Source organism: Sphaeramia orbicularis, chromosome 11, assembly GCF_902148855.1.
Source record: "Sphaeramia orbicularis chromosome 11, fSphaOr1.1, whole genome shotgun sequence".
Lineage (NCBI taxonomy): Eukaryota > Metazoa > Chordata > Actinopteri > Kurtiformes > Apogonidae > Sphaeramia > Sphaeramia orbicularis.
In genome coordinates this window covers 56,370,416-56,397,728 of record NC_043967.1, presented here as the reverse complement: position 1 = coordinate 56,397,728, position 27,313 = coordinate 56,370,416, and the positions used below count along the sequence as shown (strand labels likewise).

The window sequence follows — 27,313 nt, the reverse complement described above, 5'->3', positions numbered from 1 at the left end:
GCCACAAACTGAAGAAAAAATGTAAGAAAAAAATAGTAAAATAAGCCACAAACTGAAGAAAAATGTAAGAAAAAAATAATAAAATAAGCCACAAACTGAACAAATTTGAAGAAAACAGAATAAACTATGCAATAAAGGAAACCAAAAGTGAATAATAAATCAACAAAATAATAAGTAAGATCAATAAATAAGCCACATTAAACATGGAGGATAATGGAGGGGTGGGGGGTGTTTTACCGGTTTGTTGGACGGTGAGGAGCTCCACAGAGGCATGAGCGTCCGCTGGTTGAAGGCGCTGACGAAGCCCTGATGATGAAGGAGGCAGAAGCTCTGATTGGACGCAAAGTCCGAGACGACCGAACAACAGGTGGAGCTGCTCTGAGGAGGAAACTAGAAGAACAGAAGAACAGAAAGAACGAGTGAACAACAGGTGGATCTGCTACTGAGAGGAAACTAGAAGAACAGAAGAACAGAAAGAACGAGTGACAACAGGTGGATCTGCTCTGAGGAGAAACTAGAAGAACAGAAGAACAGAAAGAACGAGTAGAACAACAGGTTGATCTGCTCTGGGATGAAACTAGAAGAACAGAAGAACAGAAGAACGAGTGAACAACAGGTGGATCTGCTCTGAGGAGGAAACTAGAAGAACAGAAAGAACGAGTTGAGCAACAGGTGGATCTGCTCTGAGGAGGAAACTAGAAGAACAGAAGACAGAAAGAACGAGTGAACAACAGGTGGATCTGCTCTGAGGAGGAAACTAGAAGAACAGAAAGAACGAGTGAACAACAGGTGGGATCTGCTCTGAGGAGGAAACCTAGAAGAACAGAAGAACAGAAAGAACGAAGTGAACAACAGGTGGATCTGCTCTGAGGAGGAAACTAGAAGAACAGAAGAACAGAAAGAACGAGTGAACAACAGGAGGATCTGCTCTGAGGAGGAAACTAGAAGAACAGAAGAACAGAAAGAACGAGTGAACAACAGGTGGATCTGCTCTGAGGAGGAAACTAGAAGAACAGAAGAACAGAAAGAACGAGTGAACAACAGGTGGATCTGCTCTGAGGAGGAAACTAGAAGAACAGAAGAACAGAAAGAACGAGTGAACAACAGGTGATCTGCTCTGAGGAGGAAACTAGAAGAACAGAAGAACAGAAAGAACGAGTGAACAACAGGTGGATCTGCTCTGAGGAGGAAACTAGAAGAACAGAAGAACAGAAAGAACGAGTGAACAACAGGTGGATCTGCTCTGAGGAGGAAACTAGAAGAACAGAAGAACAGAAAGAACGAGTGAACAACAGGTGGATCTGCTCTGAGGAGGAAACTAGAAGAACAGAAAGAACGAGTGAACAACAGGTGGATCTGCTCTGAGGAGGAAACTAGAAGAACAGAAGAACAGAAAGAACGAGTGAACAACAGGAGGATCTGCACACAGAAAAACACACAAAGAACACACAAAGACACAAAAACAGAGGAAAGACACTGAAAGCACAGAGGGATGACATCAGAGCAAAGACACACACAAAAAACACTCACAAAAACACACAAAGAACACACTCAAAAACACACAAAGAACACACTCAAAAACACACAAAAAACACACTCAAAAACACACAAAGAACACACATAAAACACACAAAGAACACAAAGAACAAACAAAAATACACAAAACACACAAAGAGCACTCACAAAAACACACAAAGAACACTCAAAAACACAAAGAACACACACAACACTCACAAAACACAAAAACACACAAAGAACACACACAGAACACTCACAAAACACACAAAGAACACTCAAAAACACACAAAGAACACACACCAAACACTCACAAAACACAAAAACACACAAAGAACACACACAGAACACTCACAAAACACACAAAGAACACTCACAAAAACACACAAAGAACACAAAGAACAAACAAAAATACACAAAACACACTCCGAACACACACAAAAAACACACAAAAACAGAGGAAAGACGCACAAAGAATACACACAAAAACCAACAAAACACACCAGAACACACAAAACACAAAGAACACGCAAAAACACACACAAAGAACACACAGAGAACACTCATAAAACACACAAAAACACACAAAGAACACACACAGAACACTCACAAAACACACAAAAACACACAAAGAACACACAAAGAACACTCACAAAAAACACAAAAACACACAAAGAACACAGAACACTCACAAAAACACACAAAGAACACACAAAACACGCAAAGAACAAACAAAAATACACAAAACACACAAAGAACACACAAAAACACAGGAAAGAAACACAAAGAATACACACAAAAACACACAAAACACACCAAGAACACACAAAACACACAAAGAACATACAAAACACACACAAAGAACAAACAAAGAACACTCAGAAAACACACAAAACACAAACACACACAAAGAACACACAAAAACAGAAGAAAGACACACAAAGAACGCACAAAACACACACAAAAACACACAAAGAACACACACAAAAACACACAAAACACACACAGAACACACACAAAACACACAAAGAACACACACAGAACACTCACAAAACACACAAAAACACACAAAGAACACAGAACACTCACAAAAACACACAAAGAACACACAAAAAAACAAAAAAAAAAACAAACAAAAATACACAAAACACACAAAGAACACACAAAAACACAGGAAAGACACACAAAGAATACACACAAAAACACACAAAACACACCAAGAACACACAAAACACACAAAGAACATACAAAAACACACACAGAACACTCAGAAAACACACAAAACACAAACACACACAAAGAACACACAAAAACAGAAGAAAGACACACAAAGAACGCACAAAACACACAAAAACACACAAAGAACACACACAAAAACCAACAAAACACACCAGAACACACAAAACACAAAGAACACGCAAAAACACACACAAAGAACACACAGAGAACACTCATAAAACACACAAAAACACACAAAGAACACACACAGAACACTCACAAAACACACAAAAACACACAAAGAACACACAAAGAACACTCACAAAAAACACAAAAACACACAAAGAACACAGAACACTCACAAAAACACACAAAGAACACACAAAACACGCAAAGAACAAACAAAAATACACAAAACACACAAAGAACACACAAAAACACAGGAAAGACACACAAAGAATACACACAAAAACACACAAAACACACCAAGAACACACAAAACACACAAAGAACATACAAAAACACACACAAAGAACAAACAAAGAACACTCAGAAAACACACAAAACACAAACACACACAAAGAACACACAAAAACAGAAGAAAGACACACAAAGAACGCACAAAACACACACAAAAACACACAAAGAACACACACAAAAACACACAAACACACACAGAACACACACAAAAACACACAAAGAACACACACAGAACACTCACAAAACACACAAAAACACACAAAGAACACAGAACACTCACAAAAACACACAAAGAACACACAAAAAAACAAAAAAAAAAACAAACAAAAATACACAAAACACACAAAGAACACACAAAAACACAGGAAAGACACACAAAGAATACACACAAAAACACACAAAACACACCAAGAACACACAAAACACACAAAGAACATACAAAAACACACACAGAACACTCAGAAAACACACAAAACACAAACACACACAAAGAACACACAAAAACAGAAGAAAGACACACAAAGAACGCACAAAACACACAAAAACACACAAAGAACACACACAAAAACACACAAAACACACACAGAACACACACAAAAACACACAAAGAACACACACAAAAACACACAAAACACACACAGAACACACACAAAAACCAACAAAACACACCAGAACACACAAAACACAAAGAACACGCAAAAACACACACAAAGAACACACACAGAACACTCATAAAACACACAAAAACACACAAAGAACACACACAGAACACTCACAAAACACACAAAGAACACACAAAACACACAAAGAACAAACAAAAATACACAAAACACACAAAGAACACACAAAAACACAGGAAAAACACACAAAGAATACACACAAAAACACACAAAACACACCAAGAACACACAAAACACACAAAGAACATACAAAAACACACACAAAGAACACACAAAGAACATACAAAAACACACACAAAGAACACACAAAGAACACTCAGAAAACACACAAAACACAAACACGCACAAAGAACACACAAAACAGAGGAAAGACACACAAAGAACGCACAAAACACACACAAAAACACACAAAACACACACAGAACACACACAAAAACACACAAAGAACACACACAAAAACACACAAAACACACAGAACACACACAAAAACACACAAAACACACACAGAACACACACAAAAACTGACAAAACGCACAAAAACAGAAAAAAACCAAAACCCAAAAACACAAATAAAAAGTACACACAACACAAAAACACAGAAAAAAACCCCAAACACTGGTCTGACCACTGTCAGACTACAGGCCTGGATCAGATTAGATCACATATTAGATCAGATTAGATTATATAATATCAGATTAGATTAGATCAGATTAAATTAGATCAGATTAGATTATATAATATCAGATTAGATTAGATCAGATTAAATTAGATCAGATTAGATTATATAATATCAGATTAGATTAGATCAGATTAAATTAGATCAGATTAGATTATATAATATCAGATTAGATTAGATCAGATTAAATTAGATCAGATTAGATTATATAATATCAGATTAGATTAGATCAGATTAAATTAGATCAGATTAGATTATATAATATCAGATTAGATTAGATCAGATTAAACACTCCTGACCTTCAGCTGTCGTCAGGTTCAGTCGACTGTTGATGCTGTTTCCGATCTGGAGAGAAAATAAACAAACAAACAAACGAATGAATAAACAAACAAGAAAAGCACTCCGACAGCGCAGACCTCCGCCAAGACAGATCTGCCCCCCCGATCACCACCCAAATTTAATCATTTCTTCCTTGTGCCAGTATCAACATTTCCTGGAAATTTCATGAAAGTCTGTCCATAACTTTTTGAGTTATCTTGCTAACAAACAAACAAACAAACAAACAAACAAACAAACAAACAAACAAACACGCACTCAAACACACAAAGCAAAGTGATCCCAGTACCTCCTGGCAGAGGTAATAAACACCAGAATCCAGCTGTGGTCACATCACACAGGTTTAAATCAGACTGATGGGAAATAGAACTGTAGGTACATGACAACAAACACACACACACACACACACACACACACACACACACAGACACACACACAGATACACAAAAACACACACACACAGATACACAAAAACACACACACACACACACACAGACACACACACAGATACACAAAAACACACACACACACACACACACAGATACACAAAAACACACACACACACACACACACACAGACACACAAAAACACACAGACACACACCAGCCCACTGAGTTGAAAGGTCAGTGAGTTCATGTTCAGTTTTTATTTTTATTTTTTTTTATAGTTTCTTTCATGCGGCCCATCCTCCACACGTATGAACACTGCTGCATAAAACACACACTTCTGTGAATCTGAACACAATGAGTCCAAATAAATCCTTTTCATGTGTGGTCCGTAGGCAGGGGAACTGTTGTGTTTTTTTAATAAACTTTATTTAAGGCAGGTGAACTGAGCAGGAACCAAAGGGTGAATGATGACCCGTTTACATTCAAGACCAATGAGTGGAGCAGACGGTCCAGTCACTGCAGGGTGTCAACAGGAAACAGGAAGTGATGTCATTTTACCACCAAATACATGAATGAATGAACAATGACAACAGTGAGGTCAGTTTTATCCAGAACTGAACACACACACACACACACACACACACACACAGACGTCAGACTGAAACTGAAGACACTGAAACCAGGTTCAGTTACATTTTCACATCTGTGGAAACTACCAGACTGTCAAACTACAACTAAACACATGACAACAGAAACACTAAACACACACACACACACACACACACATTTCTGGATTAAACTAAACTCTGGTGTTTCACTGTCAAACATGAATACAGTCTCCAAATATAGTCCTGGTCTGTCACAGTCCTGGTCCATGGGGGGTCTGTCACAGTCCTGGTCCATGGGGGGTCAGTCACAGTCCTGGTCCATGGGGGGTCTGTCACAGTCCTGGTCCATGGGGGTCAGTCACAGTCCTGGTCCATGGGGGGTCTGTCACAGTCCTGGTCCATGGGGGATCAGTCACAGTCCTGGTCCATGGGGGATCAGTCACAGTCCTGGTCCATGGGGGGTCAGTCACAGTCCTGGTCCATGGGGGGTCAGTCACAGTCCTGGTCCATGGGGGGTCTGTCACAGTCCTGGTCCATGGGGGGTCTGTCACAGTCCTGGTCCATGGGGGGTCTGTCACAGTCCTGGTCCATGGGGGGTCAGTCACAGTCCTGGTCCATGGGGGGTCTGTCACAGTCCTGGTCCATGGGGGGTCAGTCACAGTCCTGGTCCATGGGGGGTCTGTCCACAGCTGAGGTTCCCTAAGTGTCTTTGTGTTATCTATGCAATAAATTACACACATTTTTCAAATCTGATCTTATATTTCCCTCCACCAGGAGGAACTGTGATCACTTTGCTTTGTGTGTGTGTTTGTTTGTTTGTTTGTTTGTTAGCAAGATAACTCAAAAAGTTATGGGCAGATTTTCATGAAATTTTCAGGAAATGCTGATACTGGCACAAGGAAAAAATGATTAAATTTTGGTGGTGATCAGGGGGGTGGGGGGGCAGATGTGTCTTGGCGGGGTCTGCGCTCTCCCAGTGCTTTTCTTGTTTTTGTGTGTTTATGTTTATGCATTTGGCAGATGCTTTTTTCCAAAGCGACTCACAGGGGAAAACCAATCAAATCCCACAATCAATCAAATTTTGTTCATATAGCGCCAGATCACAAAAGTTCTCTCATGACACTTTATATATAGAGTTGGTCCAAACCAGACTGAAGCCAATTTACAGAAACCACCAGAATCAGAACAGTGTGTTTGGTCCTTTTGTGTCAAAGTGAAAAACTAACAGACAGATGAGACACATGAGGGCTGTCAAACGTGTCCAAACACCTGAATACCTAAAAATATCGATAAAACTTAGAACCTAAAAACTCAAACCTAGAACCTCAAATTTAAAACAGAGAACCTCGAACCTAAACCTTAGAATGTCAAACCTAGAACCTCAAACCTAGAACCTAAAAATTCAAACCTAGAACCTCGAATTTAGAACCTAGAACCTCAAACTTAGAACCTAAAAACTCAAACCTAGAACCTCAAATTTAGAACCTAGAACCTCAAACTTGGAACCTAAAAATTCAAACCTAGAACCTCAAATTTAAAACAGAGAATCTCAAACCTAAAACTTAGAATGTCAAACCTAGAACCTAAAAACTCAAACCTAGAACCTTGAATTTAGAACCTAGAACCTCAAACTTAGTACCTAAAAACTCAAACCTAGAACCTCGAATTAAAACAGAGAATCTTGAACCAAGAACCTCAAACCTAGAACCTCAAACTTAGCACCTAAAAACTCAAACCTAGAACCTCGAATTTAAAACAGAGAATCTCAAACCTAAAACTTAGAATGTCAAACCTAGAACCTAAAAACTCAAACCTAGAACCTCGAATTTAGAACCTAGAACCTCAAACTTAGTACCTAAAAACTCAAACCTAGAACCTCGAATTAAAACAGAGAATCTTGAACCAAGAACCTCAAACCTAGAACCTCAAACTTAGAACCTAAAAACTCAAAACTAGAACCTCAAAGCTCAAACTTAGAACATCAAACTCAGATCCTAGAACTTCAAACCTTGAACCTTGACCTTAGAACCCCAAACCAATAACCTCGAACCTTAAACCTCAAACCTAGACCCTCAAACTGAGAACCTTAAAGCTAGACCCTTGAACCCAGACCCTTAAATCTCCTAGACCTAGAAGGCAAGGCAAGGCAAGTTTATTTGTATAGCACATTTCAGCAACAAGGCAATTCAAGGTGCTTCACACAGGACATTGAAATAAAAGAAACAAAAAGAAACACATTTAAAACATTATAAAAGAAACATGTAAAAGGTGATTAAAAACAGCGAGTAAGAAAACAACACATAAAATCAAAATAAAATAAAATAAAATAAAAATGAAAACACACATATTAAAGTAAAAGTTGCAGTGCAGAGTTTCAAAGAGAATATAAAATTTAAAAAGTCAAAATCCTTTTAGTCAGCGGCAGCAGTGAACAGGTGAGTTTTTAACCTGGACTTAAAAGAACTCAGACTCTCAGCAGACCTGATATTTTCTGGTAGTTTGTTCCAGATATACGGAGCATAGAAACTGAACGCTGATTCTCCATGTTTAGTTCTGACTTTGGGAACACAGAGCAGACCTGCACCAGATGACCTGAGGGGTCTGGATGGTTCATACTGGACTAGAAGGTCTCTGATGGATTTTGGACCTGAACCATTCAGTGCTTTATGCTAGTAAGAGAATTTTGAAGTCTATTCTCTGAGAGACAGGGAGCCAGTGTAGAGACCTCAGAACTGGGCTGATGTGGTCCAGTGTAGAGACCTCAGAACTGGGCTGATGTGGTCCAGTGTAGAGACCTCAGAACTGGGCTGATGTGGTCCAGTGTAGAGACCTCAGAACTGGGCTGATGTGGTCCAGTGTAGAGACCTCAGAACTGGACTGATGTGGTCCAGTGTAGAGACCTCAGAACTGGACTGATGTGGTCCAGTGTAGAGACCTCAGAACTGGACTGATGTGGTCCAGTGTAGAGACCTCAGAACTGGGCTGATGTGGTCCAGTGTAGAGACCTCAGAACTGGGCTGATGTGGTCCACTCTCTTGGTCTTAGTGAGGACTCGAGCAGCAGCATTCTGGATCAGCTGCAGTTGTCGAATAGACTTTTTAGGCAGACCACAGAAGATACTGTTCCAGTAGTCAACTCGACTAAAGATGAAGGCATGGACAAGTTTTTCAAGGTCCTGCTGCGACATCAGTCCTTTAATCCTAGAAATGTTCTTGAGGTGATAGTAAGCTGACTTTGTAATTGTTTGTATGTGGTTTTTAAAATTCAGGTCTGAATCCATGACAACACCCAAATTCCTGGCCTGGTCTGAGGTTTTTAACTGAAGTGACTGGAGCTGCATGCTGATTTTCAGACGCTCCTCCTTGGGTCCAAAAACGTCTACCTCAGTTTTTTCTCTGTTTAACTGAAGAAAGTTATGGCCCATCCATTCAGATATTTGCTCCATGCATTTACCCAGTGCTTGTATGGGGCTATGGTCACCTGGGGACATTGAAATGTAGAGCTGTGTGTCATCTGCATAGTTATGGTCATCTATTTTGTTTTTTTCTATGATCTGAGCCAGTGGAAGCATGTAGATGTTGAACAGAAGGGGCCCCAGGATGGAGCCTTGGGGGACTCCACATGTAATTTTGGTCTGCTCAGATTTAAAGTTACCGATTGACACAAAATAATCCCTGCCCTTTAAATAGGATGCAAACCAATCAAGAACTGTGCCAGATAGTCCCACCCAATTTTCCAGTCGATCAAGTAATATATCATGGTTGACTGTGTCGAATGCAGCACTGAGGTCCAGTAAGACTAAAACTGAAGATCTGCCATGATCTGTGTTTAAGCGAATGTCATTAAATACTTTGAGCAGAGCTTTCTCAGTGCTGTGATGTGGTCTAAAACCTGACTGAAAGACGTTAAAGCAGCTGTTGACTGTTAAGAAGTCATTCAGCTGTTGGGACACAGCCTTTTAAATGATTTGACCTAAAAAAGGAAGATTTGATATCGGCCTGTAGTTGTTCATTGAGGTCTTTTCTAGAGTGTTCTTTTTTAGGAGCGGCTTAATAACAGCTGTTTTCAGGGTCTGTGGGAAGACTCCTGAACTTAGAGACACGTTTACAACCTCTAACAGGTCAGATGCCATGACGTGTGAAACTTTTTTGAAAAAATCTGTGGGGAAAACATCTAGACAGCAGTAGGAAGAGCTCAGCTGGTGTAGAATGTCCTCCAGATTTTTGTCATTGATTGGATTAAGGTGCATCAGGGTGTTTAAATGGTTTTCAGACAGCACAGATCCTGAACCTGGTGTTGAGGAATTCACGGCCTGTCTAATATGCTGAATTTTCTCTGTAAAGAACAAAGCAAAGTCATTGCAGGCCCTGGCAGAGTGAAGTTCAGGTGCTATTAACACAGGGGGGTTTGTTAGTCTGTCAACAGTAGAAAACAGTGCTCGAGGATTATTTTTGTTTCTGGTGATAATGTTTGAGAAGAAAGACTGCCTTGCATTCCTCAGCTGTAGATTATAAGTGTGAAGTTTCCCTTTGTAGATGTCAAAATGAATCTGGAGATTTGATTTTCGCCACCTGCGTTCAGCTTTCCGACATTCTCTTTTTTCATTTTTCACTGCCATGGCATTTCTCCATGGAGATCTTTTCTTGCTAGACATAACCTTCAACTTAATGGGAGCAATGGCGTCTATCACATTTAACATTTTAGAATTAAAGTTATTCACTAGCTCATTGACTGAACCACAAGGCAGGGTTGCTGTAGAAGAAACAAGTATATTAAACATTTCACTGGTGTTTTCAGTAATGCATCGCTTCTCGATAACTTCTCTCTGATTACGTGTGTGCACAGAGATAGAGCTGTCAAAGAAAACACAACAGTGATCAGACAGGGCCACATCGCTCACAACAACCTTGTGTATGTTTAAACCCTTGGAGATCAGCAGGTCCAGAGTGTGCCCCCTGTTCTGTGTGGGTCTGGACACATGCTGACTCAGCCCAAAGCTGTCCAGAGTACAGTACAGTTCTTTAGCCCCTCTGTCCTGGGGGTCGTCAACATGGATGTTAAAATCCCCAACAATGATTATACAGTCATATTCAGTACAGATTATGGACAGCAGTTCATTAAAATCATCGAAAAAGTCTGTACAGTATTTAGGTGGCCTGTAGACATTTACTAATATGGCTCGAGGGGAGGATTTCAGCTGAAGAGCCACATATTCAAAAGTAGAAAAATTACTGAAAGATAATTTTTTAAATTGGAAAGAGTTTTTGAATAAAACTGCTACTCCCCCTCCTCTCCGATTTACTCTGGCCTCACTTAACTATAGTTGGGAGGGGTTGACTCAATGAGAACAGCTGTGCTGTTGTTTTGATCCAACCAAGTCTCAGTTAAAAACATAAAATCAAGGTTGTGTTCCATGATAAAATCATTGATTAAAAATGTTTTTCCAGCCAACGATCTGATGTTCAGTAAAGCAAGTCTTAATGTCATAGGAACATCCTCTATAATTGTTGGGACAGACTGTGATTCACAGGGAATGTTTTTTTAAGTTTAACAGTCTGGTGCCATCACTTTTGTGCCCCCAGTTTCTCAGCACATTCACCTTTGTTCTTCTGTGACCAATCAAGACAAGAGTTTGGTAAACTGAAAGCATACAGGGCCCCGGCTTGGCCTGGGACGACTCATGACTGCTGGTAATCCTGCAGCCTGGACCCAGGGCACATCAGTTGGTACGAGTCTTTGGAGTCTGTGTTGGAGGTGGTGGAGGGGCGGGGGGGGGCTGGGCGACGAGTCTTTAGAGCCTGTATTGGAGGTGGTGGCGGTCGACGTGGAGTGCTTATAGGGGAGAAGATAGGAGAGGAACGGGGGGTGCATCTTAGTCCAGCACTGACCAGCTCCTTCATCTGGTCAGTGAACTCCAAGTGGGGTGAGGAGGGAGAGAGGGAGGGTAAGGAGGAGAGAGACCTGGTGGGGGTTTCAGGGGGTGAGGCAGGTGGACCATCAAAGGTGCTGTGGTTGTTGAGGGGGATGGAGGCCTGTGGAGACCCCTCCTCTTCTTGACTCTGACACCTCTTTGGCTCAGAGCACTTCTTGGGTGGGGGTGAATGTTGCTCTTCCTCTGGGTTTTTAATCAGTCGTGTTTTGTCTTTCCCTCTGGATGGTGCCTGTTGTTTAAAGTCCTTGGCAGAGGCGACTGATGGGTGACGCAGGAAGTAAAATAGATTAGATGCCAACAATTTTACTCCTGGCTTGTTCAGGAAAAGTCTGTTCCCTTTGAAAAGGTGTCTTCGCTCCCAAAAGATGTGGAAATGTTCAATAAAGTTCACTGGGTAGGCAGTACAAGCAGTAGCAAGCCACTTATTTAGAGCCCACAGCCTGCTGAATCTCTCCCCTGCATATCTGAGCGGTGGTATAGGTCCGCTGATAAACACACCCGCTTTCACAGAGCTCACTGTATTCAGCAACTCGGTGAAGTCCTGTTTTAACACTTCAGACTGTTGTTTAGCAACATCATTCCACCCTACGTGTATTATGATGTTCCTCACAGTTGGGTGTTCAGCCACGATACTCAGAATCTTTTCAGTCATGTTGGAGACCACATCCTTGGGGAAGCAGATCACTTTGGTGTTTTTACTGCACACCCTCTGTACATTTCTAATAGTATTGTCACCCACAGTCAAAGTCTGAGGCCCAGGCTTTAGCTTTCCCTGTAGCCTTTTACTGTTCGACATGCTATCAGTCCTTACCCCGCTGTCTGAGGGTGGATGGTCTGATGGAAATTCAGGGTCCTTCATCGGTGGAGAATATCTGTTCTGCAGTTCAATGCTTGACTGTTTTGGAGGTTTGTTGTTCATCCTCCCTTGTACAGTTTTCCATGGCTGTGTCCTTCCAGGTACGGGGGTTGAAGAGGCACTTTGTCTGGGAGGGAGTGCAGGCCAGCCGGTCTCATCACATACCTCAGCTCGCTGTGCTCTGCCTGTTAAACGTCCTCCCATTACCCATGGAAATGATTTGTTCTTTGGCTTTGCCCCAAGGTGGTTCCAGGGAGGACTACTATTTGTAGATTTATTAAACAGAACAGAGCCTACCTGTTTCGTGGTAGCTTTGTCTGTGCTCGTTAGCTGTGTGTTAGCCAGCCCCTGTCCACTAATTTGAGCCAGGGGTAGGGTGGTGTCATTTCCACCTAGTCCGTTTACCTCCACATTAACTTCTAGGCGGTGAATTTCAGTCTCCAGCACGGCAATTTTCTGCAGAAGTTTGTCAAAGTCGTCGGCAGATAGAGGAGGCATCTTGAAGCTAATTAGCTTAGCTGAGCACTGTCTTTCCAAGTGAGGTGGTACAGGCCTGTGCTGTTGACAGCCCACGGTCAAGAAGCACTGAGGTGGTCATAAAACAGTAAAAATGGCAAAAAAAGTCCTTCATCTTTTAAGAAGTATGTCTCTGCTCATTAAAGAATATCAGAGACCTTCTGTCTGCAACTTTTAGTCCAGAATAAGAAAAAAAAAAAAAACATCAAAAGAATGTAAGCAAAGCAGGGAGCAAGCAGCAAAAGCGTCTGCACTGCAGCAAAGCAGGAAGTAGAACCCAGATGAAGACCTGAACTGAGCGTGTTCTCCTGCAGAACCCAGTCAATGTTCTGGTTCTGAACTCACCAGGGTCGGACAGGAACATCCCAGACCGTCGGCCGGGTCCAGACTGACCAGAGGACACTGACCCGGAACGCTGCCCTCCTCCGGCCCCTTCGGACTGAAGAACGGACGCCTCAGGATGTGGTTCAGGCTCCCATGAGTCCCGTTGTTTTGAACCGGACGGATCTGGAGAACGTCTGGAGGGAACGGAGGAGAACTTTACTCCAGGTCAGTGAACACATCTGGACTCGGTCTCTTTAATTATGAACAAACTCTGACTTTCATTGGATTCAAAACATGTTTATTAATGAGCTGTGTCCCTTTAAATGAAACAGTATTTAAACAGAGTCAGTGGTCAGGACTGACCAATCACAGCCAGGGGAGGAGGAACCCTATAACACTAATGACCTGTAGATATCATGAGTATTTGGTTGGTCTACATTAACTGTGTTTGGTACCTGTTCTGTAGTATTTTTTTTAGTTTTTTTTACAGTGTTTATTTGGTATGTTTTTTGTGCTGTATTCAGCTTCTTTTAGACTTTTTTGGGTCCTTGAACGCCTCATCCCAGACTGCTGTTTTTGCTCATGTTTTCCCAGGTTCAGGTTCTACTGGTGTGAACATGAACCCACCACCTGGACTCTGCGTCCTGAACACCTGGACCACAGGACGGATCAACAACCCCCCACAGACCAAACATCCTCTCAGATGCATCATTAAAGAGTCTGTTTTCTGTTTTTTTGGTTTTTGGTTGTTTTTGTGGGTTGAACAGGTGGTCTGATTTCTGCTGGTAATGCCATTAAATCGTCTGTCGTCATGGTAACGCATCCACACTCACCACACATGAGGTTATACAGCTCCACGTTGGAAAAAGGCTCCACCTGGGTGTTGGGTTGAAACTGTGGCCCGTAACTCAGAAACATGGCCTGGAAAAAAGAACACAAGAACCGGTGATAAAAACAGGAGAACCAGAGGAACCTGAAGGTCCCACATGTCCAGACTTACACTGTAAAAAAAAAACAAAAAGTCCCATATCTGTTCCAGGTCTGGGACTGTCTCTACAGGGTTACACTGTAAAAAAAAAAAAAAAAAAAAGTCCCATATCTGTTCCAGGTCTGGGACTGTCTCTACAGGGTTACACTGTAAAAAAAAAAAAAAAGTCCCATATCTGTTCCAGGTCTGGGACTGTCTCTACAGGGTTACACTGTAAAAAAAAAAAAAAAGTCCCATATCTGTTCCAGGTCTGGGACTGTCTCTACAGGGTTACACTGTAAAAAAAAAAAAGTCCCATATCTGTTCCAGGTCTGGGACTGTCTCTACAGGGTTACACTGTAAAAAAAAAAAAAAAGTCCCATATCTGTTCCAGGTCTGGGACTGTCTCTACAGGGTTACACTGTAAAAAAAAAAAAAGTCCCATATCTGTTCCAGGTCTGGGACTGTCTCTACAGGGTTACACTGTAAAAAAAAAAAAAAGAGTCCCATATCTGTTCCAGGTCTGGGACTATCTCTAAAGGGTTACACTGTTTGAAAAAAAAAAAGAAAAAAAAAAAAAAAGTGCCAGATCTGTTCCAGGTCTGGGACTTTTTTTACAGTGTAACCCTTTGCACCCTTTTACAGAGCACCACCCCACCCCTACTATGAATAAATGAAGGCATTAGTGAGCTGTGATGTCACATAGTGAGCTGTGATGTCACATAGTGAGCTGTGATGTCACACTAGTGTGTATTTGAACTCACGTGCATACTCTCAAAGTCGTTGTCGTAGCCGTGAGCTCCGCCAGAACAAAAGGTCAACGACCCCGGATACCTGAGGACACAACAGACGTCTTATACAGTCTGATCTGACCTCATCTCACCTTACCTTATCACTATCTCACCTTATTTTATCTCACCTTATCTTATCTTACTTTATCTTATCTTATTTTCCCTTACCTTATCTCCCCTTATCTTACTTCATCTTATCTTACTTTCCCTTACCTTATCTCCCCTTATCTTACTTCATCTTACCTTACTTTCCCTTACCTTATCTCCCCTTATCTTATTTCATCTTATCTTTCTTTCCCTTACCTTATCTGCCCTTATCTTACTTCATCTTATCTTACTTTCCCTTACCTTATCTCCCCTTATCTTACTTCATCTTACCTTACTTTCCCTTACCTTATCTCCCCTTATCTTATTTCATCTTATCTTTCTTTCCCTTACCTTATCTGCCCTTATCTTCCTTCATCTTACCTTATCTTCCCTTACCTTATCTGCCCTTATCTTACTTCATCTTATCTTACTTTCCCTTACCTTATCTCCCCTTATCTTACTTCATCTTACCTTACTTTCCCTTACCTTATCTCCCCTTAACTTATTTCATCTTATCTTTCTTTCCCTTACCTTATCTGCCCTTATCTTCCTTCATCTTACCTTATCTTCCTTTCCCTTACCTTATCTGCCCTTATCTTTGTGTGCAGTGTTTTCATCTGGACTCTGTTCACAGACAGAAGGCCTCAGACCAGGGATTAAAGCAAAAATTTTTCATCTGACTGAAAATTTTCTTCTGGTCAAAACCATTGGCCACTGTTAAAAATGATGCAGTCCAATACTACTATAGCGTACAAGTTTATCTAGTCAAATTTGTCAATACTGTAAAACCCACTGAATGGGAGAGTGTACAGGTGGAGAAGATTAGTAACATGGAGAGAAAACATGTCATGAGTGGTACTGGTGGGGGTCTGGGGGTCCTCCCCCAGAACATTTTTAAAGCTTCAGGTCAGTTCTGGTGTTCTGTGGTTCATTTTAAAGGGGATGAAAACCTGTGAAGCAAGTGAAAATAATAACTAGAAGAAAACTTACTACAAAAAATGAGTGAGGCTGCTTCATTTTTTTGCACCATGATCTAATTGGAGTTCTATCGTCTCCCTTCTCATCAAGCCACGCCCACCTCCATCTATTTTCCACACATCTCTCAATAGTTTCCACTTCAGCTCCTTCCTCTACAAACGTGTCCATGATGTCGTATATGCTAGCCAAAATAATATGTACGTCATCAAACCTGCGTCCATAACCCCACCACCACCACCACCAATATCATGTTCTCTTTTGATTGGAAGAAATTACGTCAGCTGAAACAGAACTTCTATTCCGTTCCAGATCCTCTCTGAGGGGATTTAAACTACAGTGGCTTTGCAAATACCAAGGCTGTTCCTCATTCATTCAGTTTGATCTGCGTACTGTACCACACACATAGAAATAAGATGATAAACGGGTCCAAATAAAGCACTTATGCAGTCGGGCGCGTAACCGCATAAGGCCGTGGTGCGCACAGCCGCACGCACGGGAAGGGCACATACACACACACACACACACACACACACACACACACACACACACACACACACTAGTCATATACCGTCCAGAGGAGATCAGCTCTGAACCCAAACATGAAGGTCCATGCAGATCAGTTCTGTCTTCTTCCCTTTTCGCTGTGGTTCTTTCAGAATGAAAGCTACTTGTTCGCACTAAACTAAAGTTAGTCTGGAGGCTGAACTTCAGTAAAGCTGAACTGGTCCATGTGTTTGTGAGGCACAGAATGAGCAGAGTTTCCTTCCAAAGAGAAATAGTCATCAGCCTGTCCTCCTGACATAAAAATAAAGAATTATTCTCATCACTGTTAAACCTGTCAGCCCCCTGAGCCTGGGTTCAACACCTGCAGATTCAGGACAGGATCGCGGTGCCGACTGGACTCCGCGAAACACGAGGGGAAGTTACTTCAGTTTGACTTTTTTCCCCCTCAATTTTTCCATTTGACGGAAATCCGTCGTGGTGACGGAGAACTTTAATCCCTGCATTAGAGGCAGTGGTGTGGTTTCTCCATTACTGGTGATAATGGTTGGAAACAGTGTCTTTAACTGATGTTTTCCATGTCAGCATTCTTCATTCGACCACTAACAGCTCATGTTGAATCCACATCTGTTTCATGTTTCAGCTGCAGCACCATCACATTATCGCTCTGACAGTCAGACCAAGCTTCTCTGTCTGAACTCCACTGTTCACAGTTAGTTTGGACCTCGTCTGTCAGAGTGCGGTTACCTCTCAAACAGCCACTTAGCATCCACCAGGACGTTGACATCTTCAATTCGACGGCTGTTTGCGAAGTGGAGACGCTTCGGCAGGTTGGACTTCAGATACGCTTTGATCTTTTGGTCTGGTTTCTTACACTAGAATTAAAAAACAAACAAACAACAAACCGCATGATTTCATTAAAACAAAACAACTGAACTGGTCACTAGTTCAGATGCTTTCACAGGGTTCCTACAGGTTTCTACCAGCTCAGTTTCTGACCGTTTTCAGACACTTAGAACTGAATTTAATGCCTATTTCACGCCTGTACTGGCAAAAATATGTGCCTCCTAGAATTTAGGAAAATGTATTTATTTACTCCATCTTCTGAGTCATTTCTCAGCAGGAGCCGCAGAGTTAGAGATCATCGGTTCCAAATGTCAGACCAAAGCGTGGAGTTGGAACGAGTGGAAGTGAGTCGACAAACTTGACTGTCTTTATAGTTTAGACATTTAACACATTTAAACACAACCCAGTCACCAGGTTTATGGAAACAGAACTGAAGAGCGACCACAGCAAATGGAACACCTTTAAAGACACACAGGTGTTACATGTACTTTTGTACATTCAACACTTTTAAGAGTTTTGATGACCCCCATGGGAACCAAGGTTATTATCGTTAAGGAAAACTAACGAAATGACCAGAACTAGAACTGTAAAAACATTTTCTTTAACTGAAGTAAATTAAAACTAGAATTAAAAGAAAAAAACATAACTGACTGAAACTGTACTGTGTGTTTACAAAACTAACTATAACAGATAAAAATTATGGATCAAATTCCCTTCGTTTTTGTCTTTTGTCAACGTCGGATTGATACAAAATCGATTTCTTTGTCTCTCTCAGTTTTCTGTGCTGTCTCCATACGACACTTTTTGCTCCGTCACTTGTGTTCACTTGTGGTTTCCAGTCGTCTTCTGGTCCCCACTCTACCTGGAAACATGGAGACTAAAGCAGCAGAGTCCTGTCTGGGATTGATTTGAATAGGAGCACAGAGAAGAAGAGAAAAGAGACCACTGAACTACAACTGAACTACAACTGAACTACAACTGAACTACAACTAAACTACAACTGAACTACAACTGAACTACAACTGAACTACAACTAAACTACAACTGAACTACAACTGAACTACAACTGAACTACAACTGAACTACAACTAAACTAAAACTGAACTACAACTAAACTAAAACTGAACTACAACTAAACTAAAACTGAACTACAACTGAAACTACAAACTGAACTACAACTGAACTACAACTGAACTACAGCTAACTACAACTGAACTACAACTGAACTAAAACTGAACTACAACTAAACTACAACTGAACTACAACTGAACTACAACTGAACTACAACTGAACTACAACTGAACTACAACTAAACTACAACTAAACTAAAACTGAACTACAACTAAACTAAAACTGAACTACAACTAAACTACAACTGAACTACAACTGAACTAAAACTGAACTACAACTAAACTACAACTGAACTACAACTGAACTAAAACTGAACTAAAACTGAACTACAACTAAACTACAACTAAACTACAACTGAACTACAACTAAACTACAACTGAACTACAACTAAACTAAAACTGAACTACAACTGAACTACAACTGAACTAAAAGTGAACTACAACTAAACTACAACTGAACTACAACTGAACTACAACTAAACTACAACTAAACTACAACTGAACTACAACTGAACTACAACTAAACTAAAACTGAACTACAACTGAACTACAACTAAACTAAAACTGAGCTACAATTAAACTACAACTGAACTACAACTGAACTACAACTAAACTAAAACTGAACTACAACTGAACTACAACTAAACTACAACTGAACTACAACTGAACTACAACTAAACTAAAACTGAACTACAACTAAACTACAACTGAACTACAACTAAACTACAACTGAACTACAACTGAACTACAACTAAACTAAAACTGAACTACAACTGAACTACAACTAAACTACAACTGAACTACAACTAAACTACAACTGAACTACAACTAAACTACAACTGAACTACAACTAAACTACAACTAAGCATTTAGAGAAAAACGAAAACTAATAAAAACTATCAAACCTGCTCTAAAAACAAATTAAAATGAACTGAATTAGAGAAAAAAAGGCAAAACTAAATAAAACTAAACTAGAATGAAAAATCCCAAACTATTAGAACTTTGGCGTGAACGGTGCTTTCACTGGATAATTACTGCAGTAATTAATGTGCTTTTGCTTGTTATTATTATTTTTTTTAACTTTATTTTTCTTATTTTACTACAAACATGGTTAAACATACATAAAACAAACAGGAGGATCAGGGAGCCACAACTTAAAATAGGAAAAATAATAAATGAATAAATCTGCGTTCTCACTCAGTGTAAATGTGTCAGGTCGCATTTCTGACGTTACTGAGCGAAGAAGAGGCTCCACTTTTTCCACTGTCCTTCTCCATCCTTTTGTGTCTTCAGATTATACATGATCTGCTCCATATGATGGAACTGATTCACAATATTTATGAAGGTGTTCACAAAAGGCTGTGGTTTTGAAGCCAGCATCTCATGACAGGTAGTGATTAATGTGTAAAACCAAGTTTACGGTGTTCACAAATAGAGAAAAGGAAGAACATGTTTCATTGTCTATTAATAGGGTTACGATTGAGAAGGTTTCAGAAATTCGTTTTTTGGGTGTAATAGTGGACGATAAATTAACATGGAAGTCACATACTGCTGATGTTTAAAAAAAAAAAAAGGAGTCTAAAATATTTCTGTATTGAGTAAAGCAAAATATGTGTTGGATTATAAAGCAATGACCATTTGATATTGTTGACTTATTCTGCCATATTTGAGTTCTTGTATTCAAGTGTTGTACGTACCTTATGTTAAATGGAAGTTGAATGTGACTGACGAGTTTTAAAATGTCAGATGGACGTCATACATAATGAACCAAAATGGAGAAGAGGAAATGTACAGTTATTAGTTGTCTGCTTAATCTATACAGGGTGAGTCAGAAAAAACGCTCTTTTCATTTAAAGAAATTGTACCACTGAAATGGAAATGCTTATTTTTCTTTTGATTCTACAGTCATATTGATGTGGTTATTGAGCATGTCTGGCGATTGAATCATTGATTTATGGCATAGCATAACAGAGGGAATGTCCATTGTTTATTGTGCACCGAAATACCTGCCAACACAGTTTATGCCACCGTGAATGAAACTGAAATTGTCAACCATTACAGCATGTTTACTCGCCATCAAAATGTTTTGTCTCAACGAAGTCGTCCGGCACGACCTTCAACCTGGCTACCGTTCAGACTGATGCAAATCTGTGCTCGTTGTCGCATCTCTAACACAGCTCTTCTCGCCATTCGTGTTCGTCGTAGGGCTTGGATTTCAGCCGTGATGCGATTTCGGAGTTCCTGAAGAGTTTGTGGAACAGTCTGATACACACGGTTTTTAAGATACCCCCACAAGAAAAAGGGAAGCGGTCTTGAAACTGCCGGATGGTTTCTTGGACGCTACCAGTTTGGCAGAATTTTGTCACCATGAAAGCTCTCTGCACATCCGTAAACTGTGGTCTTGCCATGATGAAAACTCCCTGGGCACTGTCATGTAGGCCTATGTCCTGAGTGTGAAAGCAAAGCCCCGACTCCTGGAATTGTTGTCAATTTCAAGTTTGTTCACTGTGGCATACATTGTGTTGGCAGGTATTTCAGTGCCCAATAAACAATGGACCTTCTCTCTCTTATGCAATGCAATAAATCTATGACTACATCACCAGACATGCTCCATAACCACATCAATATGACTGTATGGTCAAAAGGAAAATCAGTGTTTCCGTTTTAGCAGTACAATTTCTTTAAATGGAAAGAGCGTTTTTTCTGACTCACCCTGTACATTACAAAGTTGTTTTGCTTGAAGAGTCTTTTCATTTTTGCAAGTCTAAGTAATATTCTGAGAAATATTCTTATATAACAGTATTATTCTTTTTATTTTAGAGGTACTGAGCAGTCAGGTTTGATTCATGTGTGTGTGGTTTAGATGAACTCACACCTGTCTGGGCTGAACTTGGAGAAAGGTCAATTGCGACGAGAAAGATCTAATCTTCCAGCTTTAGAAAGTAGTTATGGTAAAGAGCATAGAGCAGAAAAAACAGATTTTGAACCTGGGGAATTTTTGTGGTCCAGACATGTTAGCCTAACAGTGCAGGTGTTAAGGAAGAGCTGTGCACATGCAAAAGCATGAGCTGTTCTTAGAATGAGCTGATGGAGTGACTGACATGTTCTGCCCAGTAATGACCATCAACCAATAATACGCAGATGACCAATGATGTCACTGAATAATGGGAGTGTCCAGAGTCACTAAAGAGTATAAAAGGTAACAAAGGAAACTCTTTACTGTGGCTTTTTCTTTTACTCTCTGTGATGAAATGTGTTTGATGCTACAATCTTTTTGTAACTTTTTAAGCAATAAATCAAGCTATTGTTTTAACTTTTTAAAACCTAACACCTTCTTTTTTGTGAGTTCTTCATTTCTCCTGGTTTGGTCCGTCCATCCTGAACAGAACTGGTGAGTTAATTTAACTTACGTGACCCCCCCCCCCTCTGGTCAGCAGCCTAAATGCAGTAGTCCAGAGCCACCGTTGGTCTATCAGTCTCTAGAACACGCAGCCTTTTGTCCAGATAACCAGAGATTTTTGGTACCAAGGTGGTTTAAAGTTTAAAGAAACTGGGGCAGTAGTTCATTAACCCAAATAAATTGTGGTTTTTGAGATTTACTGCTTGCTGCGTGTTTACAGAAGTATGGGCCAAAACATATATGAGGAACACAAAGCCATTATTATGACAAACAAGAGCAAAAAGAATCATGTCTAATGTTAATTTCAGGGAACATACAAATGAGTTGTTTATTAAATCAGGATTGTTTCAGTTTACAGAGTTAGCTGAATTAAGGACAGTGTTGATTATGTTTAGAGCAAGAAACGGACTTTTGCTGCAAATTTGCAGATTATTTGTTTTAGTTTGACAGGATGAAGAACAGAGAAGGAGGTTTAATTTGAAACAGCAAAGGGTTCAGACTAATGTGAAGAAAATGTGTTTGTGTTGTGGGTGTCAGGGTGTGGAATTCTGTGGCAATGGAAAAGAAGAGCTGCACAAATATTTAAGAATTTAAGAGGTTGTATAAGGACAGAAAAGAGAAGCTTTATAAAAGCATGAAATGAAATAATTTGACTTTTGGAGTTTGGGTTGTTTCATTTGTATTGACCATCATGTAAACTGCTTTTTACTGTAATAACTGTGACGGCAACCTATCTGATGGAAGCAGATGTTTGAAGAAAGGAGCAGGTATTAGAAGTGTTCTTCACTCTGCTCATTTCCAATCATTTAGGTTGGAATGAGTAAATAAAATGAAAAATGAAAATAAATGTTTTAGTTCTTTAAGACTTTAACTCATGTACGAGGAGCTTCAACCATCAGTTTGTAGAAAACATAAAGACTGGCCTGAGGTTTAACTAAACTAAACTAAACTAAACTATAGCCAAACCCAGTTTACAGACGGTATGAACCAGGGCTGTCCAACTCCTGTTCATTCAGGTTCCACATTCAGCCCAGTATGACCTGAAATGGAGCGGACCAGTCAAAGAAGAACACTGACAAAAGTACAGATACATTATGAAACTGTTGACGTTTACAGAGTTTCCTTAAAAATGTGAATAATATGAACAACCTGAAATTTATTAAGAAAAATAAGTGTAATTTTCCCAGTATTCTGCCTCAGTTTATCATCAGTGGATCTACAAACACACACATTTAATAACAGACAGAATATATTAAAACTGGACTTATTTTTCTGAAGACATTTCAGTTTGTTCATATTTGTTCAGGATAGTTTCTAAATGTCAACATTTTCATGTAATTTTACTTTTTTTTTTTTTTTTACATTAAAATAAAGAGCAAATTTTGTACTTGTCCTTATTTACAGGTTATTCTGATAGTATTTGACTGGTTCTGATCCACTTCAGAACATACTGGTCTGTATGTGGAACCTGAACTAAAAGGATTTTAACATTAATTGTTAATATTGTCAATTTTTTGTAACATTTTGAGTAATTGTTTTACTTTTAGTAATTAGTAATTGTTCCACAAATTCATCCCACAGGCCGGACTGGAACCTTTGGTGGGCCGGTTTTGGCCCACAGGCCGCATGTTTGACACCTGTGATCAAAACAGACTAAACCACAGGTGTCAAACATGCGTCCTAAGGTCCAAAACCGGTCTGCCAAAGGTTCCAATCCAGCCTGTGGGATGAACTTTGTAAAAGTGCGGAAGATATGAACAGCCAGGGCGTCGAACTCCAAAATAACAGCATAATAACCTAAAAATAATGACTCCAAATGTTCCTCTGGGTTTAATGTAAATAAATAATATGACATCATGCCTCTAAATAATGGCAACACCAATTTTTTCTCTTTGATTTATTGCAAAGAACATTAAATTCTGATATCTTTTAATAATAAAACGTCAAAAACCTGAACATATATGAACAACCTGGAATGTCTAAAGAAAAATCAGTGTAATTTTAACAACATTCTGCCTGTTTTGTGTCTGGGTAGATCTGATCTGTAACGCACATGTAGAAATCATAAGTTGAGGCAGAATATTGATCAAATTTTTCTTATTTTTCTTCAGAAATGTCAGTTTTTTCAGGTTATTCACATCTTTTTTGTTTGGATAGTTTGTAAAATGTAAATGATTTCATAATTTAATGTTACTAGCAGCATTGTACCCGTGGTGCCATTGTACGATAGCACCCTCCCATGGTGCAACAGCGGCACTGCACCTGTACACCCTTCTGTGCTGGTACATGCATCGGACAAAGACGCGCCGGACACCGGGTGGACATCGATGGGACATGGGGCGGGACCAAAACATGTGTTATATAGTAGGATTTTTTTTCTTACAAAAAATGTGCAGTTGTCATTATTTATCTGTTGTTCTGTTATTATTTGGTCCAGTCCACTGCAGGTCAAACTGGGCTGAATGTGGAACCTGAAAGAACATGAGTTGGACAGGCCTGGACTAAACGGTGGTTAAACCAGTAAAACAGACAATAAAACTAAACTAAAAATGGTTAAATTCGACTAAAAATTGGCAAAATAAAAAAAGTTTTAATGTCCGTGTGTGTTGGCGTCATGTTTTATCAGAATCAACACCTGTCAGGTTCTGCTGACGTCAGAACCACATTGGTCTAAAACCACCAGCGGACCGGACCTGCTGCTGTGTTCTGATCTGTTACTGAGCCCAGATATCACAGATAGGTGGTGGATTCACAAAACCTTCATCAGATAACTGGACTTATTTAGGTTAGTTTGGCCCTAAACCGTCTGCACTTGAACTTCCTGAAGTGTTGACGTTAAACACTTACAGTCATGTTGGCCACCAGTCCAGGAGAGTCCACTGGGACGGAACAGAAACAACAGGTTAGAACCAGAACCACACAGTCCACACATTCACCCATGAACAGCAGGGTTCAGTTTGAGTCTGGAAAACTGACACAAGCTTCAGAAGAAGAAGAATTATAATAATAATAACTAGAAGCACTCAGCGAGCGCAGACCTCTGCCAAGGCAGACCAAAATGAAGAAAAACAAAAGAATATTTACAATATGATAAATAAGATGGAGAAGGAAAAAAAATATTCAATTACCAATAAAATGAACAAAATTAATCCAAAAAATAAAAAAAGAGGAAAATCAGCCACAAAATGAACAAAATTGAAAAAAACAAAAAACAGGCAACAAAATGAAGAAAAACTTTTACAATATGATAAATAAGATGGAGAAAATAAACAACAAAATGAACAGAAATGAAGGAAAAACCATTCAATTCCCAATAAACTGGATCAGAAGTGAGTCTGAATGGGTTCAGGGTTCAGTGTGTGATGTGTGCGTTCCCTCAGTGTGTGATGTGTGTGTTCCCTCAGTGTGTGATGTGTGTGTTCCCTCAGTGTGTGATGTGTGCGTTCCCTCAGTGTGTGATGTGTGCGTTCCCTCACAGACGGTGTGTTTGTCCTTGGCTCGGATCCGTCCAAACGGTCCCTCCGTCACCCACAGACTCCTGATGTCTCCAACCAGGTCCTCCAGAACCTCCATCCTGTCACAGCTGGTGGACTCCATCCCTGTGGATGTCACACACACACACGCACGCACACATACACGTTACAAATGTGTTTGGGTGAACACATGTTTATTTCCTTTGTGTGTATTGGAACAACACAAAAAAGGAGAAGAAAAAAAGCTGAAAGTGACCAAATTTGACACTAAACTCCAAAACTGGACTGGACAGAATAATCGGCCCCTTTGAATCCTTTTCTTTCAAACGTGCTGCTGGTTTAAACTGCCCTGGGGTCAGTTACAGGTGTTTACAGTACAGACGTCACACCTGAACCAAGGGTCTAATAGTTTTGAATTTTTCATCAAAGTTTAGTTTTATTTAGCTTGAACTTTTTTTTCTCTAATTCAGTTCATTTTAATTAGTTTTTAGAGCAGGTTTGATAGTTTTTGCTAGTTTTAATTTTTTTCTAAATACTTAGTTGTAGTTCAGTTGTAGTTCAGTTGTAGTTCAGTGGTCTCTTTTCTCTTCTTCTCTGTGCTCCTATTCAAATCAATCCCAGACAGGACTCTGCTGCTTTAGTCTCCATGTTTCCAGGTAGAGTGGGGACCAGAAGACGACTGGAAACCACAAGTGAACACAAGTGACGGAGCAAAAAGTGTCGTATGGTGCCACTAGCTAAAATTGCTTGAGCGAAATAAATCGATTTCGTATCAGTCCGACATTGACAGGCGAAAACGAAGAGAATTTTATCCATAATTTTTTATCTGTTTTAGTTAGTTTTGTAAACACACAATACAGTTTCACTTAGTTATGTTTTTTCTTTTAATTATAGTTTTTATTTATTCCAGTTAACGAAAATGTTTTTATAATTCTAGTTTTCATCGTTTCATTAGTTTTCATTAACAATAACCTTGACCTGAAGCAGGTTAGAATGTCTAAAAGCAGACTAAAGCTTTGTGTTGGGAGTCTGTGTAGGTCAGACCAAACATGGAGAGGAGGAAGAAGAGCCAAGAATGATTAAAACTGTGGAGAAACATGAACAATCTGAGGGTTCTAAGACCATGTCCACAGACCCTGAAGGCCCTTTGTCCACAATATAATCAAGAAGTTTCAAACCCATGGAATCACATCAAATTTTATTTATATAGTGCCAAACCATAACAGAAGTTATCTCATGACAATTTACATAAGGAGCTGGTTGAAACCAGACTCTAAGCCAATTTACAGAAACCCAACAGGAACTGTGGCTAACATCCCTGGACGGGGTCGGAAGAGTATGATTAATGAAAGAATGCGACACAGGATAGTTCAAACGGTGGATAAACAGCCTGAGTCAACTTCCACACAGATCCAGGAGGTCGGTCCTGGAGGTTCAGGGTCCACAGGTATGAGCTCAGACCAGACGGTGTCTTTTAAAAGAGATGAAGCGGTGTGGAAGCAGACCAAGAAGAGCCCCCCCCCCCCGTGACACTGACACACACAAGAAAAAAAACAGACCGGAGTTTGAAAAGATGGATCTGAACGAGCCTCGACCCTTCTGGGAGGATG

The 27,313-nt window shown here is 40.0% G+C and overlaps 1 protein-coding gene across 1 annotated transcript in view; it reads right to left on the bottom strand.

The window, feature by feature from the left end:
- LOC115428207 (venom phosphodiesterase 1-like) overlaps positions 1 to 27,313 on the bottom strand; it is a 130,763-nt gene that overhangs the window by 73,559 nt on the left and 29,891 nt on the right. The window contains 9 exon segments of the mRNA XM_030147044.1: positions 238 to 328; positions 330 to 390; positions 4,869 to 4,914; positions 13,552 to 13,724; positions 14,364 to 14,451; positions 15,262 to 15,331; positions 17,602 to 17,729; positions 25,078 to 25,109; positions 25,707 to 25,829. Coding sequence (XP_030002904.1) covers positions 238 to 328; positions 330 to 390; positions 4,869 to 4,914; positions 13,552 to 13,724; positions 14,364 to 14,451; positions 15,262 to 15,331; positions 17,602 to 17,729; positions 25,078 to 25,109; positions 25,707 to 25,829 — 812 coding nt within the window.